Source organism: Watersipora subatra, chromosome 9 (genome assembly GCF_963576615.1).
Source record: "Watersipora subatra chromosome 9, tzWatSuba1.1, whole genome shotgun sequence".
NCBI classification, from domain to species: domain Eukaryota; kingdom Metazoa; phylum Bryozoa; class Gymnolaemata; order Cheilostomatida; family Watersiporidae; genus Watersipora; species Watersipora subatra.
Window position 1 is genome coordinate 29,544,604 of NC_088716.1, and position 17,785 is coordinate 29,562,388.

At 36.9% G+C, this 17,785-nt stretch overlaps 1 protein-coding gene across 1 annotated transcript in view; it reads left to right on the plus strand.

Annotated features, from left to right (window-relative positions):
- The first annotated feature begins 8,906 nt into the window (after nt 1-8,906).
- The window catches only part of LOC137403942 (actin-binding protein WASF2-like), a 33,190-nt gene continuing 24,311 nt past the window's right edge, over nt 8,907-17,785 (plus strand). Inside the window, exons 1-3 of the mRNA XM_068090069.1 lie at nt 8,907-9,078; nt 9,332-9,483; nt 13,125-13,278. Of these exons, the coding sequence (XP_067946170.1) occupies nt 8,954-9,078; nt 9,332-9,483; nt 13,125-13,278 (431 nt within the window). The 5' untranslated portion in view covers nt 8,907-8,953. The remainder of the gene's footprint in view (nt 9,079-9,331; nt 9,484-13,124; nt 13,279-17,785) is intronic.

A 17,785-nucleotide genomic window follows, 5' to 3' on the forward strand; every position in this document is an offset into this window, starting at 1 on the left:
TATGTAATTATGTAGTTATACACCTACAGGGAATTGAAGTTTATAGTAAATATTAAACGTTGAAATGCACAATAAACTTTCCCTTTCGCGCACTTTCAACTAGTTTTCGTTTCACTCACGCAATATCAAGCATTTGCAAAACACGAAAAACACTGAACTGAGAGAGGAAGAGAGAGCATCTTATTTCTTTCAGGCATTGTGGGAGGGATTTTGGCGAATAGCATATCGGCATATTCGTTATTCCCACATATTCAGTAAAGGCTGCCAAATTTGAATTTTAAGGGAATTGTTACTTGATATCGTATGGCAAAAGATGTCGTATAGCGTGGTGAAAAAAACATCGTGTTTCCCATCCTAAAGCAAAAAAATCATATAACATGATAATCGTAACCCGAGAGTGTACTGTAATAATCAATAACCAGAGTTTGGTACTACTTTATCATAGAGAAACATAAATGAAAATATAAAATATGTCATGAGTAGGTTTAGAGTAAAATGAGATGATAGTAGACTCATGGATTACATAAAATTCTACCTTGGTTGGCTTATAGATTTTCCATCTGTTTTGTGTTTATGATGCACTTGATGTTACAAGTAGTAACAATGTTATGATATCGAGTGTTGTTATATAATAAGTGTTATTCACAGATTCATTCTAGTATTCTAGCGATTGAGTTAGGATCAAACTAAAAGCACATATTCACACCTGACAAGAAGTGAAAGGACAAGTCACAATGCGACCATCAGTTTCATGATCATCCGTTGTACTGAGGAGTCGGTTTGTGATGCATTTGTCACAAAAGACATGACCACATGGCAATATCCGAGGGAGACTATTCCCATCATTGCCCGACTTCTTTCTTCCTGCAATAAATAATTCTCAAGATAGAAAAAGCTAAAGATTGGCATTCTAGCACCTTCTAATGAAGAATGGTATAACTGACTTGAAAACAAGTACAGTCAAACATGGATAACTCGTCCACGGATAGCTCAAACACATGGTTAATTCGAACGGTTTCTTTGGTCCGTTTCCACGTAATGATAAATTGCTATAGATAACTCGAACTCAACACTGTTAATTCGAACTGTTTTTTTGCCCAACGGCTACCGAAACGGTTGTTATCGCTTTAGAAAATCACTTTATTCAAAGCCATAGAGGTAAACCTCATCTTTTCGTAATTCATAAGCGTTGTTATTACCACCATCGGCAAAATAATTTTGTCAACAACTTTTCTAAAGGTTTGGTCAAATTTGATTTATACTGCTATACGATTAATAGCACGGGCTTGCCGGGTCACGCGCGCAAGGATTTTCGCCACGCACATACAAAACAAAAACAGCATGTTGTTTTGTATGTGCGTGGCGAAAATCCTTGAGTGCGTGACCCGGCTAGCCCGTGACGAATAGTTTTCCGACGTTGATTCCGTGTTGAATCAACGTCGGAATGTTGAATGTTTAAAACGTCTTAAAAATTGTTTTTATTAAACGTATACGTTGTCTTAGCTAAAAAAAACTATTCATCGTTTGACCTAAACACAGAATACGTGTGTACATTCAATAAGTATCCATTCAAAAAGCGTGAGTGATATACAATGTACCGTTAAACATCGTAAAACTTTTAATTGAACTGCCTCGGAGTGTTGCTTTTAACGAATCCCAGGTAAAGTAAGGGATTTTTCTTTGGTAACTTTTTCTTGAAGTTGCATAAACTTCAAGAAAAATCGGCAAAATTGATCGTGGGTAAAACATTCAAAAGAAAAAGATGTCTTTTCTTTTGAGCATTTCAACAACGATCAAGTTTTGCCAATGTCAATCTAAAAAAACGTCCTGGCAATAACATCACCTCAAACAACAAACCAATCTCAAGTGATAGAAAAATCTCTATACTTTTTCATAAAAACGTTTTAAACTTTACATTAGAAGCATTTAATTTGAAACAAGCCATTTGTGCTTTTGATTTATATTATAGTTTGCATATGTACATGTATCTACTAATAAATAAGTAAATACATGGACTTGTGACAGTGCTCTGATAACTTGAACGCTCTGATAATTCGAACACTTTTGCTCGGTCCCGTGAAGTTCGAGTTATCCATGTTTGACTGTACATAGTTTATACGCTTATAGTTGATAGAATGGTACAATTTATTCTACACATTGAATAACTTGTTGTGATCATTCCATCCAATATCTGATATAATTTTCATGTTTTTTTGATGATTCTCGGAACAAGAAGCAACAATGCATTCACTTTTTCATGAAAATCAGCAAAGAAAGCCATGAACAGTTTACCCAAAACACATTCAGCAAATATTTTACTAGGAATTGCAAATAATGATTCAGAGAATGAGTAATAATTTTATCACAAAGTGTCTAATACGTCAAACAAAATGTATATAACGAAGTGTCTTCTCTTGCATTGCAAACCAGTTTGGGAAAAAGGGCAAACAACCATTACATGGAAAGTTCATTTGCGATAGTAATTTGTTCGGATTTAGCCTGACATAACTTTCATTTTTTTTTCAATTTCCTCTGATTTCTTAACAAACCTGACAAACATCAACTGAAAAGAACTAAATTACAATTGCAAGACATATTCTACAATTTTTTACTACTTTCTAACGACCAATATTCGTGCTCGCAGCCTTAACCCTTTGAAGTTTGAACCCCCACTGTCGGTTTTCAGGCATTGCGTAGGGTGTGTCAGAATCTCTATTGGCCGGAATTCCGGCATTCACATATCTTGGTTTACAAAAGTGGTTTTTAAGTAAAAGCGTAAACAAATTAAATTAAATTTTGCACAAGATATTAGACCAGAAATTTCACTTACATTTGTAACAGTTGTCAAATATTTTTTCTTACATGTACTTCCTTCGCTTTAATAAAAAACTTTATTTGAACGATATCGCGAAAAAATCAACACGACTCTGTTGGTAGGTCATAAATGATTGTGATGCAAATAAAGAATTTTATAATACTAATTATAATTTTCCAGTACATTTTGAGTCATAAAATAATGATGAACATGTGCTCAATGGATATGATGCTATTGTAAATGTTTTTACGAGTTTGTGTTTTAAATCGAACAAACTTTTATTGTTTTAGCCCAAATAATGGTAAACTACTGTTTTTTTCTGTTTGATGACATTTGCTGTGGGTTGCCCGACTTTTTTCTAGTGTTTCACCAACTACCAGTGTATTATGGGCACCTTCAAATATACATAAAAGTTTAAAAACTTCGGATCGTTAGACAGATTGCTCAGAGTTACTGACGCGCATTGACAAAAAGACCAGGGTAACCAGGGTAACCAGGGTTATCAAACAGTGTTTAGAGCGCAGTGCGCAATAGACTGAGTTTTTGTCTACTCTACTCGACGGATCCGTGTACCAAAACCCGAACTCGCAAGCCAAAACCCGAACCCGCAAGGTCGAAATATATACTCAAAATCTCTATTACCCAAAAGAAGATAAACTCGCAAGTTCAACGAGTTTTATTACCCGTGCCCAGCACTAATATATATATTTCTCAAAGTATGTGCGTATGTGTGTCCCTTCAGCTATAGCTATTATTAAAAAAAGGGAAAATGGACAATGCTGATACAACGTAATGGCGTACACCATTAGAAGCTTATTAACTAGCTTACTGGAATTTTTTATTAGCAATGTGCCAGGGCACTTGGCAATGGCCTGCCTTTGCTAGAAAGTTGCTTGCCAGCAAGTGGCAGGAAACTCTCATTACTTCTCATTGTTTGTAAGTTAATTTTCAATACCATTTTTCATTCACAATGTGCCACACTATTAGCATGTGGTAGGCGACTCTCATGACTTATCATTGTTTATAAGCTGATTTTTAACACCCGGGCAACGCCGGAAGGCACAACTAGTATATATATATATATATATATATATATATACAGTCAAACATGGATAACTCGAACTTCACGGGACTGAGCGAAAGTGTTCGAATTATCAGAGCGTCAAAGTTATCAGAGCACTGTCGCAAGTCCATGTATTTACTTATTTATTAGTAGATAAATGTACATATACAAACTATAATATAAATCAAAAGCACAAATGGCTTGTTTCAATTTAAATGCTTCTAATATAAAGTTTAAAACGTTTTTATCAAAAAGTATAGAGATTTTTCTATCACTTGAGATTGGTTCGTTGTTTGAGGTGATGTTATTGCCAGGACGTTTTTTAAATTGACATTGGCAAAACTTGATCGTTGTTGAAATGCTCAGAAGAAAATACCTCTTTTTCTTTTGAGCGTTTTACCCACAATCAGTTTTGCCTATTTTTCTTGAAGTTTAAGCAAAGATTACCTCACTTTACCTCGCTTCCGAAGGGCGATCGCTACGCGGATGTTTGGTATAAATCAAATTTTACCAAACCTTTAGAAAAGTCGTTGACAAAAATATTTTGTCGATGGTGGTAATAACGACGCTTATGAATTACGAAAAGTTGAGGTTTACTTCTATGGCTTGGAATAAAGTGATTTTCTAAAGCGATAACAACCGCTTCGGTAGCCGTTGGGCAAAAAACAGTTCGAGTTAACAGTGTTGAGTTCGAGTTATCTATAGCAATTTATCATTACGTGGGAACGGACCAAAGAAACCGTTCGAATTAACCATGAGTTCGAGCTATCCGTGGGCGAGTTATCCATGTTTCACTGTATATATACATGGTAAATATACATTTTCTAGAACCTCCGTAGAAACTCCATTTGAGCACCATGGTGCTGTATTTTTCAACCCTCTGTAGTGGTGTTCGATTAGAGGTGGCGTTCAAATAGAGGTTTTACGGTATATATGGGAATATATATATTACGGCATTACGTGGGAACGGACCAAAGAAACCGTTCGAATTAACCATGTGTTCGAGCTATTCGTGGGCGAGTTATCCATGTTTGACTGTATATATACATATAAATATATATATATTATTTGTATATATATCTACTATATAAACGGCAATCGTTGTCTGTGTGCGTGTGTGTCCGTCTTATAGAGTACCGTACTTTTTGGACTATTAGCCGTTACTAGGTATCTGAGGCACATTAACGGGAATCTCTGGTTAGTGTGCCTCTACATAACCTATTCATCGTTTTTACACAAAAATCACGTGATCTCTGGTTAGTGCGTAGTAATTTACATGCAATTAATATTTACTGCCAACGTGTACCGAGAAGGTCACGTAAACGTTTGTTTCTTGCGGTCACTAGAAAAAAACGTAGTTCTCGCCTACTAAATTTCCACATCAAAAACGTAAGTGCTTCTTATTCAATGTTGTATTGTCTATGAATTGCCACACTTCCAATACATAACCTTTTCACTAGCGTCCATGTACAAATTTAGCCATCGGCCTACTGCCAGCCACTTTGCCGATATTGCTTCATGATACCTTTTCAATTTGAAACTCCATCTGGAACGCTTGTTTTGATTAGATATTTCGTTTTACCAACATGTTAACAAGCACTGCTATGCAAAAAATTCATTGTATCTATACCTTGTGCATTGATAAAGCGATGTGAAGCTACAAAGCAAAACGATCCTCCACAATGTTCCTTATTCTTACAAAACCATTACTTTCATCGCCATCAGTCAGTGCTGCTATTGCAATTTTAATTATCTGTGTAATCACAAAAATCTGAATCGGCTATAAGGTCATCACCATAAGTAGCTATTTGTTTTTCAACTCGGTGGCGTTTTCAAAACTTACACAAAAAATGGTTGTTTTTAACCACTTCAGGTACAATTGCATAATCCAATTTCGCGTTCAGGTACAATTAAATCATGATGCTCCACAGATTATGACATGGGTCAACCAAACGTCATTTTAACCATAGAAGCACTTTTCACATAGAACACCAATACTTTTTGAAAAGCAGAGAAAATTTTGTATCTGATTATATTATCTTTATTGCAAGAATCAAAAATAATAAATATTGAAAGTAGCATGAAATAGCGGTTGTATTAAAATTCATGTTCTACAAACATATTTGACTAATAAGGGTAGCACATAAACATATAAAAGTACATATAATAACAAGCAATTAAAACATACTGTGTACAAAATGCAATCTAGTCTCTTCCATAGCTGTTAACTTATCGTCATCACCACTCCACTGGAAGTCTGCCATTTCTATCGCTGAATTGAAGCCTATACGCATCCACTACTAGCTACTACGCGTTGTTACTAACTGATCGCGATGTTGAACTTTAAACGCAAATTACTCGAAATTCTTTCATTTGACAATAGCTGTTTGACCAGTCCAACGTATGCAAACATGGCTGAAGGTCATGCTTAGCTTTGTAGATAGAGTGTAACTGTAAGCAGGCTCTAAATATAGATTTATGAGTAACGCAACCACGCAAAGTCTAAAAACCTGCTGATGAACTTGAAAGAAATATACTCAAGCCGCTATAACGGCGCATGCACCCGAAGTGGTTGTTGGAAATTCTCAAAAAATTTAAAATTAAATTTTCGGCTAATTTTATAGAGAAATCTTTGGACAACACTGTCACTACCATAAGTCTTAAAGATTGTTGGTTATGTTATCAACGAATAATAAAATTCAGTTACTAGCAATTGCTGGGAAAGTCGCAAAAATGTGTCTACGGCGGTCGACTATAGAAAACGCATGAATGAGTCTACCTCAGTGAAAGGGTTGAAAATGTTGGATTTGCCAGTTTGTGATAGTAAACATGTTCATTTCCTTCCGCAGCTGAGTTACTTTTACTTTTTTTCTAGCTACGAGTACTACAGAACTACAGCTACTACAGAACTTGTACGGGCACTCCGAGCATTGCGATAGGCGACGGTGAGAAAACAGCAAGCAGCGTATATTACAAAAAAGCACACCATCTCATTCACTTTTAGATACGCTTGAAGCAGTACAATGCCTCCCAAAAAGCCTACTGCCCAAACGCAAGAACAGATTGACTCCCATAGAGAAAGAGACCGAATTCGCAAAGCAGCAGGTAGACGAGCAGAAACTGCAGAGCAAACACAGCTACGCCTACAACAAAGAAGATTAGCTACTGCATCTGCTAGAAGTGCAGAAACTGCAGAGCAAACACAGCTACGCCTACAACGAAGCAGAACAGCAGCTGCCAGAAGAGCAGAAACCGCTGGACAAACACAAGTACATCGAGAGCAGGCCAGAATAGATGCTGCAGCTGCTAGAAGTGCAGAGACTGCTGAGCCAACCCATCGGCCGCTACATCGGCCAGACGTCCAAAAACTTCCGAGCAGATACAGCGGCGACAAGAACATGATGCACTAGCTACAACAGCTGCTCGGCGAGCTGAATTTTCAGAGCGGATGAAACGGCGACAACAGCAAGATGCACTAACTACAGCAGCTGCTACCAGGCGCCGTGTATGGGCAAAAAACTTCGCACTTGTCTACAGTCCTGCAACAGTATAGGGTCGAATTTTTCTATAGAACGAATGTCCAAAAATGCTCCAGATGTAATGCCTTACGTTGGAAAGGCGAGAGGCCATATATGTAGTTTATATAGTAGATTTTATTGATAATAAATTTTATCAACACAATCACATTACTGCTACACAGTTTGTATATACCATGTCAAAACACAGGCTACAGACGAAGAGCTGGTGAGTCATGATTAGTGTTTTAAGCATGTAGAAGTCTCAATTCCATAAATGCTGGCGATAGCTTAGCAGTGCAATAGCAAAATATTTTCTAGAATTTCTTAAAATACTATTTCTGTGAGATTATTGACATATTTTTGAATGTGTCATTTCTGTCCCACGAGTCACTGTCCCGCGAGTAACCAATTCTACTGTGTATGCCGGCTCAGGCAATGCATTGTTGGCGATTCTTTTGGGTGTTTTAGATTCACCACACAGTCAGGCAAGTAAATATTTGCTTTTTTTTGCATTGTGGAACCATACTTCACAGAGTTTTTGGTTTTAAAACTATGTCTTCAGTCTACCATTCTCTTTGATGTCCCGCGAGTCACCCAAACTTTGCTCGCTGAAACCCTTTGGGTACACCTTACCATAAAAAGTTATATATATTCTGAAAGCTAACGAGGGGTTATTTCTGGTGAACATAAAATTACTGCTCTAAATCATATTGGATTCAAAATACAGATACAAAAGCTTGTGAATGTCCTGCGAGTTATTTATGGACACGCCCAGATGTCAATTGCAAAGACAATATCTTTTCTGTCAAAATGCAGATGATAGTCAGAGCTCAAATTACCTGAGTAAAAAATAAATTAAAAATATTTTTAAAAATACGCTTACCAAGTCGTTTGAAAATACTTTTTCGGTTTTTTAACATTCTTCTGGTTGAATCTACGACTACCATTACCTACACAAAATCTAAATTGGAATATTACATGGCCTGCCCATAAATAAACGTTTAATTATAGAAGCAATAAAAACGAACTAAAATCTATTTTGCAAATGCTCATTATCTATGCCATACTTATCATACCAAAATTTCAAATCTTAGTAACACAATATTGTATGCCGCATCATCTTAGTCATTGAATTGTTGTTTCTGCGTTTTTTCTTGCTGTCAACTATCTTGAAGTAACCACAAAACGGTGGGTATTAGGTAATCAAGCAGCTGGTTACGTTAAATTATTTCACGAATTCAACTTATGAGCGCAAACCTTTTGATGACGAAGTCCCAAATTTGCAGTTGCACAGTTTGCATTGCAAGGCAGGAGACATTATGACATTATGGTGTATGGAATGGGCATCGCAAGCACGCTTCTCGGTTTATACTTATTAGTCTGAGTAATCTAGACATAGAACAAATGTTCCGTAGTATATTACTAGACATTGTTTAAAATTAGAACAAAGGCTACGCCCAAATCAATTTCCGCCGATGTCAGTGTTAATTCGCGACCTCGGTTTGTAAATCTAAGAGGAAGTGCGTTTAGTACCATACAGACAATAGCTGTTGCAAGATGCCCATGTTAAAAAGACCTATAGAGCCTTCAGCGATTACACGTTCTAAAGAAGGAAGCATTCCGTCTTCTATAGTTCACGAACTAGAATATGTTGCAAATGTCACACAAGCAAATCTGATCAGGTAAGAAAACTGCTCAGTTGTAAATGGGTTCGTGCTTTCGTGCTATAAATACCACGATGGACTATGACAATCAGTATATTATTTATTTTGATGTTGGTGTTTTAAATGAGAAGAAACTTTTCAGTAGTTTACATTAGCATTGCATTAGGCCTGTGAGTTGTAGGTGATATACGCCAATTATATTGGATGTGCAAGTATATCAGTTGCATTTTGTGAAGGTTTTTGTCTATAATACAATTAGTGTGATATTTAGGCAGTTGAGCAGCCTCAGTCAACATGCTGAAGATATGTTCAGAGAGCTGTTTGAGGAAGCTACTGTGATTTATAAAAGAACTTGTAACCTTACTAACAAGGTTGACACCTTACGAGAATCGGTGCAACAATTCGATCCTAACCAAGTTGTGGGTGAGTAGAGGCATTTGCTTTGGGACGACTGTATTGGCTACTTTGGGTAGGGAGATATGGCTCTCTGTAATAAAAGTGGTACCTTACATATAGGTACTGTATGTACCTGAAACTTGAATCTCAAACTATTGATGATTTAGCTACCATAGATTGAGACTATTAGTTAGAATGTGGGTTGAAAATTCATCCATATAGCTTTGATTTAGTGTTTTTGTTTTTTTCAAAGTGGGTTTAGCTTAGTCGATGGCTAAAATCTCTAGCTACAATAGCCTACTTGATTTACCATGTTACTTAGGTAGTTCAAGCTATTGCCACTATACTTTTTTGCTATAATAAAATATTTTTTATAATACATAATGCTATAGTCTTTTGAAAATAAGTTGTGCAAGGAAAATCTATATGACGAAAATATTTATAGGCGTCTGTTTGTTTTATAGAAAGTTCTGTGCTAAGATTTTGTTCTCAGAACTGGTATTCCCTGAGTAATATCTAATGTCTGGAATTTTAAGTTTTAGATTAATTTTGATAACAGAAAATATTTTATGAAGAGTTATAATATTAATAACTTGTTTATTTATATATATAAATAAATCTAAATGTTTCTTTGTTTGTCTGTCTGTGTGTCCAGTTAGAGCGATAAAGTTATAGGAACGAACCACTTCACATTGGAATTAAACTCAAAAACACCAGTTTTGCAGACAGGCATTCTGCCCGCAACATCATGTGGCCAGTTTGCCATACTATGGAATAATTGTGGACATAGCCTACTTATTACAATTGTCAATCTTTAATGGCGCACAGAGCTACCAGTGTACTAGAAAAAAATTTCTCAGATTTCCCCAAAATGTTATAAGTATATACATTGTATATATATATATATATATATATATGGGGCCATATATATATATATATATATATATATATATATAGCATAAACTTAGTTAAACTTATAGCACACATAAATAAACAATGGTAAATGTTGTATATATTGATTCAAAATAATTTTTTTGTGCAAAAAATTTCATTAATACCTGTGCAATGCGGGCATTCAACTAGGATATACAGTACATGTATTTATATATATATATATACTTGTATCTGATTTTTTTTATATATTTATATATGTATTTATATGTATATAGATTTGGCTTTGTTTGTCTTTGGTATCTCTATGAAAACTAATTTGTAAAGAGAATTCTCCAGAGAAAACCACATTTCTTTTAAAAATTCGCATGTGGCTTTCTGGTGTCAAAAATGTTCATAAAATGTGCAACCAGGCACACAGCAGCACAGGCTTTTTGGAAGAGGATGAACAAGGGGAAGCAACTCTCTCTGAAGCTTCAGTTACTCAGTCTGCTATATCTTTAAGTTTCTTGTTCACAATCATTGTCTAAATGGTGTTTGGCCTAGATTCAAGAATGATCTATTTGAATAATTCAAGTATTAAAAACAGTTGGGATGCCTGTAGATGGTGTAGAGATTGGCTTAGATATACAACAAGACTTCATTTGATGTAGGTAATGTGTTTCATGAAATGTGTGGTTTTCATCTTTCTGCATATGGCCTTTCATAACCTGACTGGAAAAATGGGATTCAAATAACAACCGAATATTTGAGAGAAGATATTAAATATGTTTAATATATTACATTAAATATCATATGATATTTAATCATTGGCGGAATAGGTTTATAAAAATTATCCCAAATTAATGGCAGATCATAATTTAGCATTAAAAAAGATAATTGATGGTATGAGATACTACAAAGGTTGGTTTGTGTGGATGCTTCTGGCGGAACGGAGAAAGCATTTGTCATAAAGTAGCTACTGCAAAAGCTAAAGAACAGAGCAGAATTGCCTTGGCAGTTGCTTCATCAGGAATTCCTGCAGCACTTTTATTCGGTGGAAGAACACCTCATTCAGGCTGCCACTAGACCTGTCTAAGACGAAAAAGCCAATTCGTAAAGTTATCTCAAATTCTGGACTCGCAAAAGTATTAAAGAAATGTACCTTGACTGTGTGGGATGAACAAGAGTGTATTGGAAGCGATTGATACAATTTTAAGAGACTCAAGAGATAGCGATAATCCAATGGGTTTGAGTTACAATTATATAATTTGGATACGTTAGGCAGATCTTACCTCTGATTTTAAAAGAAACAAAGGCTGATGAAATAAAAGCTTACTAAAAAGGTTGAGAACTATGGAGATCAGTCATCAGCCTCAAGTTGAATACATATATAAGAGCTCATCTTTTAGAAGATCAACAAACTATTCAATGATTTTGCTAGGAAATTTCTTATGTTAGGAGAAGGGAATATACCAATGAGTAATATTGGTTGTATCAATCCCTAGCCAGTTGCTAGAATGGTCATGTCGGTTCCGGAGTTTTATTAAAAATGTATATCCAAACATTGCATCTCGTTACACCTGGCTATCCAAACTCAAAAGTTAACTCAGTCAATTTTGATTGTTTTAAAAGCTCTTCCAACAATTAACAATGTTACTGATGAATCAGAAGCTGTGAGTTATCCAAATTGGTTCTTAAGTTCATTAAAATCTTCTAGGCAACTGCTCATAAATTTACCTTAAAGACTGGAACACCAATAATGTTGTTGAGAAATCTAAATTGCCCAAAATTCTGCAATGGGACAAGATTAGTAGTTAGAAAGTTAAACCATAACTGTAAGGTTGCATGTAATCTAAGAACAAATATTGTCCACAAGTTAAAATGGAGATGTCTCTATTCCTAGAACCACACTGATCCCTACTGACCTGCATTTAGATGTACCTAGAACAACACTGATCCCTACTGACCTGCATTTAGATGTACCTAGAACAACACTGATCCCTACTGACCTGCATTTAGATGTACCTAGAACAACACTGATCCCTACTGACCTGCATTTAGATGTACCTAGAACAACACTGATCCCTACTGACCTGCATTTAGATGTACCTAGAACAACACTGATCCCTACTGACCTGCACTTAGATGATGACTGTTTTTTACATGGCCCATTCTATGTAGGATGTTCTAGATAGTTCTGTTCTGTTGGTAATCTCAAAAATATTCTTATTTATACTTCATTTGGTGCCACAAAGAATGTTTTCATGATGAAGTTTTCAATTAAAATTGTGTTCCAAAATATCTTAATTTTGTATTTGGTCATTAAATAAGAATTTCTGTTATGAATGAATTATTTCTGTTCTCCATTTTGAAAATAGTATTGAATATTTTGTGTAGATATTTAAATCGGGTTTTCAGGTGTGGTTGTAGTTTTATCTGATTATCTGTTTCGTTAATTTATGTTAGAATATTTTTACCAGTTTTCAAAAAATTAATCGTAAGAATGACTCATTTCTGGGTCACTTGTCAGTATAAAAGAAGTTTCACAATCAGAGGAGCTATTGAGTAATTACAAGATTTTAAAATAGTTTTAAATCTTTCATATTCTATTTATTTTTTATTTATACTGTTTCTTCTTATATTATTTATTAGATATTTTGACAGTTTTGTAGCAAATGACACAAAAATTACATAAAACAGTATGGACGTGTGCAGGAGCCACCATGAACCATTTATCCATCCTCAAGTTGTTAATCATTGTTGAATCAGTTGCTGTTGTTGCACCGTTGTTTTAGTCAAACTAACTGACATAACAAAGCGCAAACCGTACAAGACTGACTACCACACTGATCAACAGATATGTACGAAGAGCACAATGCCACGCAGCTTGCAGCACATGTACAGCACTTGCGCTCCTCCTCCCAAGCTTGAAAAGTTTGACAAGTTCAGGTAACTATTTTTTTCAGCTCATAACAATTGATACTTAGATTGTGTCAGGTTGTCTACTGTCATTGTTTCAGTATCTCATTGCTAGTTTATTGTTTTTGTTTCGATAGAAAAAATCATTAATTTTGATTAAAACTCGTACTTCTTTACTTATTTTCCTTTTTAGTATTTACGCTATTAATGATTTCATAGCAAGTTTTTAAATAAACTAGATTTGCTAGATAAACTTCTAGTTAATCTCACTTGACTAACATAAAAAAAATTAATGCTTCTGCTTTGCAGAAGCCTATCATAGCATGACCAAGATTCAGTTTGAACCGGCAAAAAAGGATGGCTTTTAACAGATTGTATGCTTGCTTTAAATTTAATAAAATGCTATATAATTTAGTATGCTAGCTTTTAAAAGGGTAGGCTTTAGTATGATGGTTTCATAAATATATTGTAAAGGTAAGACACCTGAAGACGAAAATGTGTGAAGCTTTCTATTGACTGTCTAACTGAGAAACCAAAGTGTGGTGTTGTCATTCAGTAATAATTTTGAGCAAAAACTTTCAAGTTTGTCAGCAATAATAAGCCTGAAGTATTTAACTTTTGTCTCTACAATTATTGTAAGTCCTCGTGTATAAGCTGCGCGTGTAAACCTAAAACTTTCTTTAACAGAAAAATGATATCTCTAATTTTCTCACTGCATTCGGAGCTAAGGTACCTTTTAGAATGCTAAAAATGCTAAAAATAATTTACTCAACAATCACTATGTTTCCATGATGCGCAGTGCTTCGGAGTGGCGCCCTCTCCGAACCATGGAAACGGCGGCTTAGCACTGAAATCACTGCGCACTGATCAGTGCAAAGCCAGTGCAAATTCGCAGCAAGGAAACAGCTGCTGCGCAGTGGCTGCGCATAGCTTTCATGCCGTGGAGGCGGATTCTTCGAGGGCCGTGAGCTAGTACAAATGTTATCCCGCTAATCTTGTTTTTTTCTATTCTTCGGATCTTTTTTCACCTATATTTAATTATGGTCTGCACCCACGAGGATGATGAGGTGATTACTTTCCTAGACTTTGTTATCGATGCCAACATTTTTCGAAAAATAGGTGGCAAGTCCTAAATTAACGTTTAAATAATATATTACTTAAAAAATACTTATTAAAAATATATTACTTTATAAAAAATTGTGTTAAGGATTGTAAAACCTAGTGAATGTGTATTGTAAATAAAAGTATAATGATGACAGAAGCATAAAAAGACCGTTTCTGACGTTCGGTATCCATGATTGATTCAATTTCTCCATCAGGCGATTCGATTAATACAATGTCTCTTCTCTGCTAATTGCTGAAAACCGCTGCGCAGCATGGAAACGTACAATCCCCTCGACTTCGGAGGGGGCTGCTTCGCAGTACTGCGCACCATGGAAACATAGTGATAAAGACGCTAGGAAATGTTCAGTAGTTGTACTCCCATAATGAGGTCATGAGTCATCATCACTGTCATGGGACATCACTGTCATGTGACATCACTGTCATGTGACATCACTGTCATGTGACATCACTGTCATGTGACATCTCCAGCACTAAATTCCATTCATTTGGCTGCCTTTTGTAAACATGGAAAATAACTCAAATGGTTGGGTTAAATTAAGTGCGCTAATTGAATGGAAAAACGGTGGATGCGGCTTATACACTGTATACCTGTAACTCAAAAAGCAGCTTAATGAATGGGGCACGGCCTGTTGATGTGTTGCACTCATTACGGTGCCTTCAATCGATTGTTTAGTAAAAATTCTCATTTGTTAATCATTTTGTTAAGAGGGCTTTAATATTTATAATAATAAATAATAATAACTAGGGGCAACAATAATATAGCTAAAATTATTGTCCACGTTATTCAATGTCACCAGATACACCATTTTACAGATAATAGAAGTTCGATAGAAAATCAGTAAAATCATTTTGGTCTGATCAGGTTGTCATTTTCTTAATTTCTTAAAATATTATCGATTATCTGGTTTCCTTCTGATTACAAATGATGAGGCTAAAGAGATATCTCCGTTCAGAAAAAAAACTATATTAAGTCGAGATAGTGAATTGTAGGTTGTACTAACAGAAGGTTCATGAACTGGAACATTTGATGATGGATGCGGTTCCGCCATATGCAAAAGTATTGATCCTCCTACTATAATTTAATATTTCTGAAATATTTAAAACCTGTTGTAATCTGTTGTAATCTCAGTCTCCTCTATCTGATTTCTTATTTATTAGTTTTTAAAGGAGTACTTTGGCTGTTACGCCACTAAGGACTCTGGCTGTTACGCCACTAAGGACTCTGGCTGTTACGCCACTAAGTACTCTGGCTGTTACGCCACTAAGGACTCTGGCTGTTACGCCACTAAGGACTCTGGCTGTTACGACACTAAGGACTCTGGCTGTTACGCCACTAAGGACTCTGGCTGTTACGCCACTAAGGACTGGCTGTTACGCCACTAAGGACTCTGGCTGTTACGCCACTAAGGACTCTGGCTGTTACGCCACTAAGGACTCTGGCTGTTACGACACTAAGTACTCTGGCTGTTACGCCACTAAGGACTCTGGCTGTTACGCCACTAAGGACTCTGGCTGTTACGCCGCTAAGTACTCTGGCTGTTACGCCACTAAGGACTCTGGCTGTTACGCCACTACGGACTCTGGCTGTTACGACACTAAGGACTCTGGCTGTTACGCCACTAAGGACTCTGGCTGTTACGACACTAAGTACTCTGGCTGTTACGCCACTAAGGACTCTGGCTGTTACGCCACTAAGGACTCTGGCTGTTACGCCACTAAGTACTCTGGCTGTTACGCCACTAAGGACTCTGGCTGTTACGCCACTAAGGACTCTGGCTGTTACGACACTAAGGACTCTGGCTGTTACGCCACTAAGTACTCTGGCTGTTACGCCACTAAGTACTCTGGCTGTTATGACACTAAGGACTCTGGCTGTTACGCCACTAAGGACTCTGGCTGTTACGCCACTAAGTACTCTGGCTGTTACGCTACTAAGGACTCTGGCTGTTACGCCACTAAGGACTCTGGCTGTTACGACACTAAGGACTCTGGCTGTTACGCCACTAAGTACTCTGGCTGTTACGCCACTAAGTACTCTGGCTGTTACAACACTAAGGACTCTGGCTGTTACGCCACTAAGGACTCTGGCTGTTACGCCACTAAGTACTCTGGCTGTTACGACACTAAGTACTCTGGCTGTTACGCCACTAAGTACTCTGGCTGTTACGACACTAAGTACTCTGGCTGTTACGACACTAAGTACTCTGGCTGTTACGACACTAAGTAATCTGGCTGTTACGACACTAAGTACTCTGGCTGTTACGACACTAAGTACTCTGGCTGTTACGACACTAAGGACTCTGGCTATTCCGTCACCAAGGACTCTGGCTGTTCCGACACTATGTACTCTGGCTCTTACGACACTAAGGACTCTGGCTGTTCTGACACTAAGGACTCTGGCTGTTCCGACACTAAGGACTCTGGCTGTTCTGACACTAAGGACTCTGGCTGTTCCAACACTAAGGACTCTGGCTGTTACGACACTAAGGACTCTGGCTGTTCCGACACTAAGGACTCTGGCTGTTCCGACACTAAGGACTCTGGCTGTTCCGACATTAAGTACTCTGGCTGTTACAACACTAAGGACTCTGGCTGTTACGACACTAAGTACTCTGGCTGTTACGACACTAAGGACTCTGGCTGTTCCGACACTAAGGACTCTGGCTGTTACCACACTAAGTACTCTGGCTGTTACGACACTAAGTACTCTGGCTGTTACGACACTAAGTACTCTGGCTGTTACGACACTAAGTACTCTGGCTGTTACGACACTAAGGACTCTGGCTGTTCCGACACTAAGGACTCTGGCTGTTCCGACACTAAGGACTCTGGCTGTTACGCCACTAAGGACTCTGGCTGTTACGACACTAAGTACTCTGGCTGTTACGACACTAAGTACTCTGGCTGTTACGACACTAAGGACTCTGGCTGTTCCGACACTAAGGACTCTGGTTGTTCCGACACTAAGTACTCTGGCTGTTACGACACTAAGGACTCTGGCTGTTCCGACACTAAGGACTCTGGCTGTTCCGACACTAAGGACTCTGGCTGTTCTGACACTAAGGACTTTGGCTGTTCCGACACTAAGGACTCTGGCTGTTCCGACACTAATGAGAAATGAATGCTTAAGATGTCAAAAATGACTGAATTTGCTGAAATTGCTAATCAATACAGAGTATGAATATCAATATAATCAATACGGAGTATGAATATCAATATAATCAATACGGAGTATGAATATCAATATAATCAATACGGAGTATGAATATCAATGTAATCAATAGGGAGTATGAATATCAATGTAATCAATACGGTGTATGAATATCAATGTAATCAATACGGAGTATGAATATCAATGTAATCAATACGGAGTATGAATATTAATGTAATCAATACGGAGTATGAATATCAA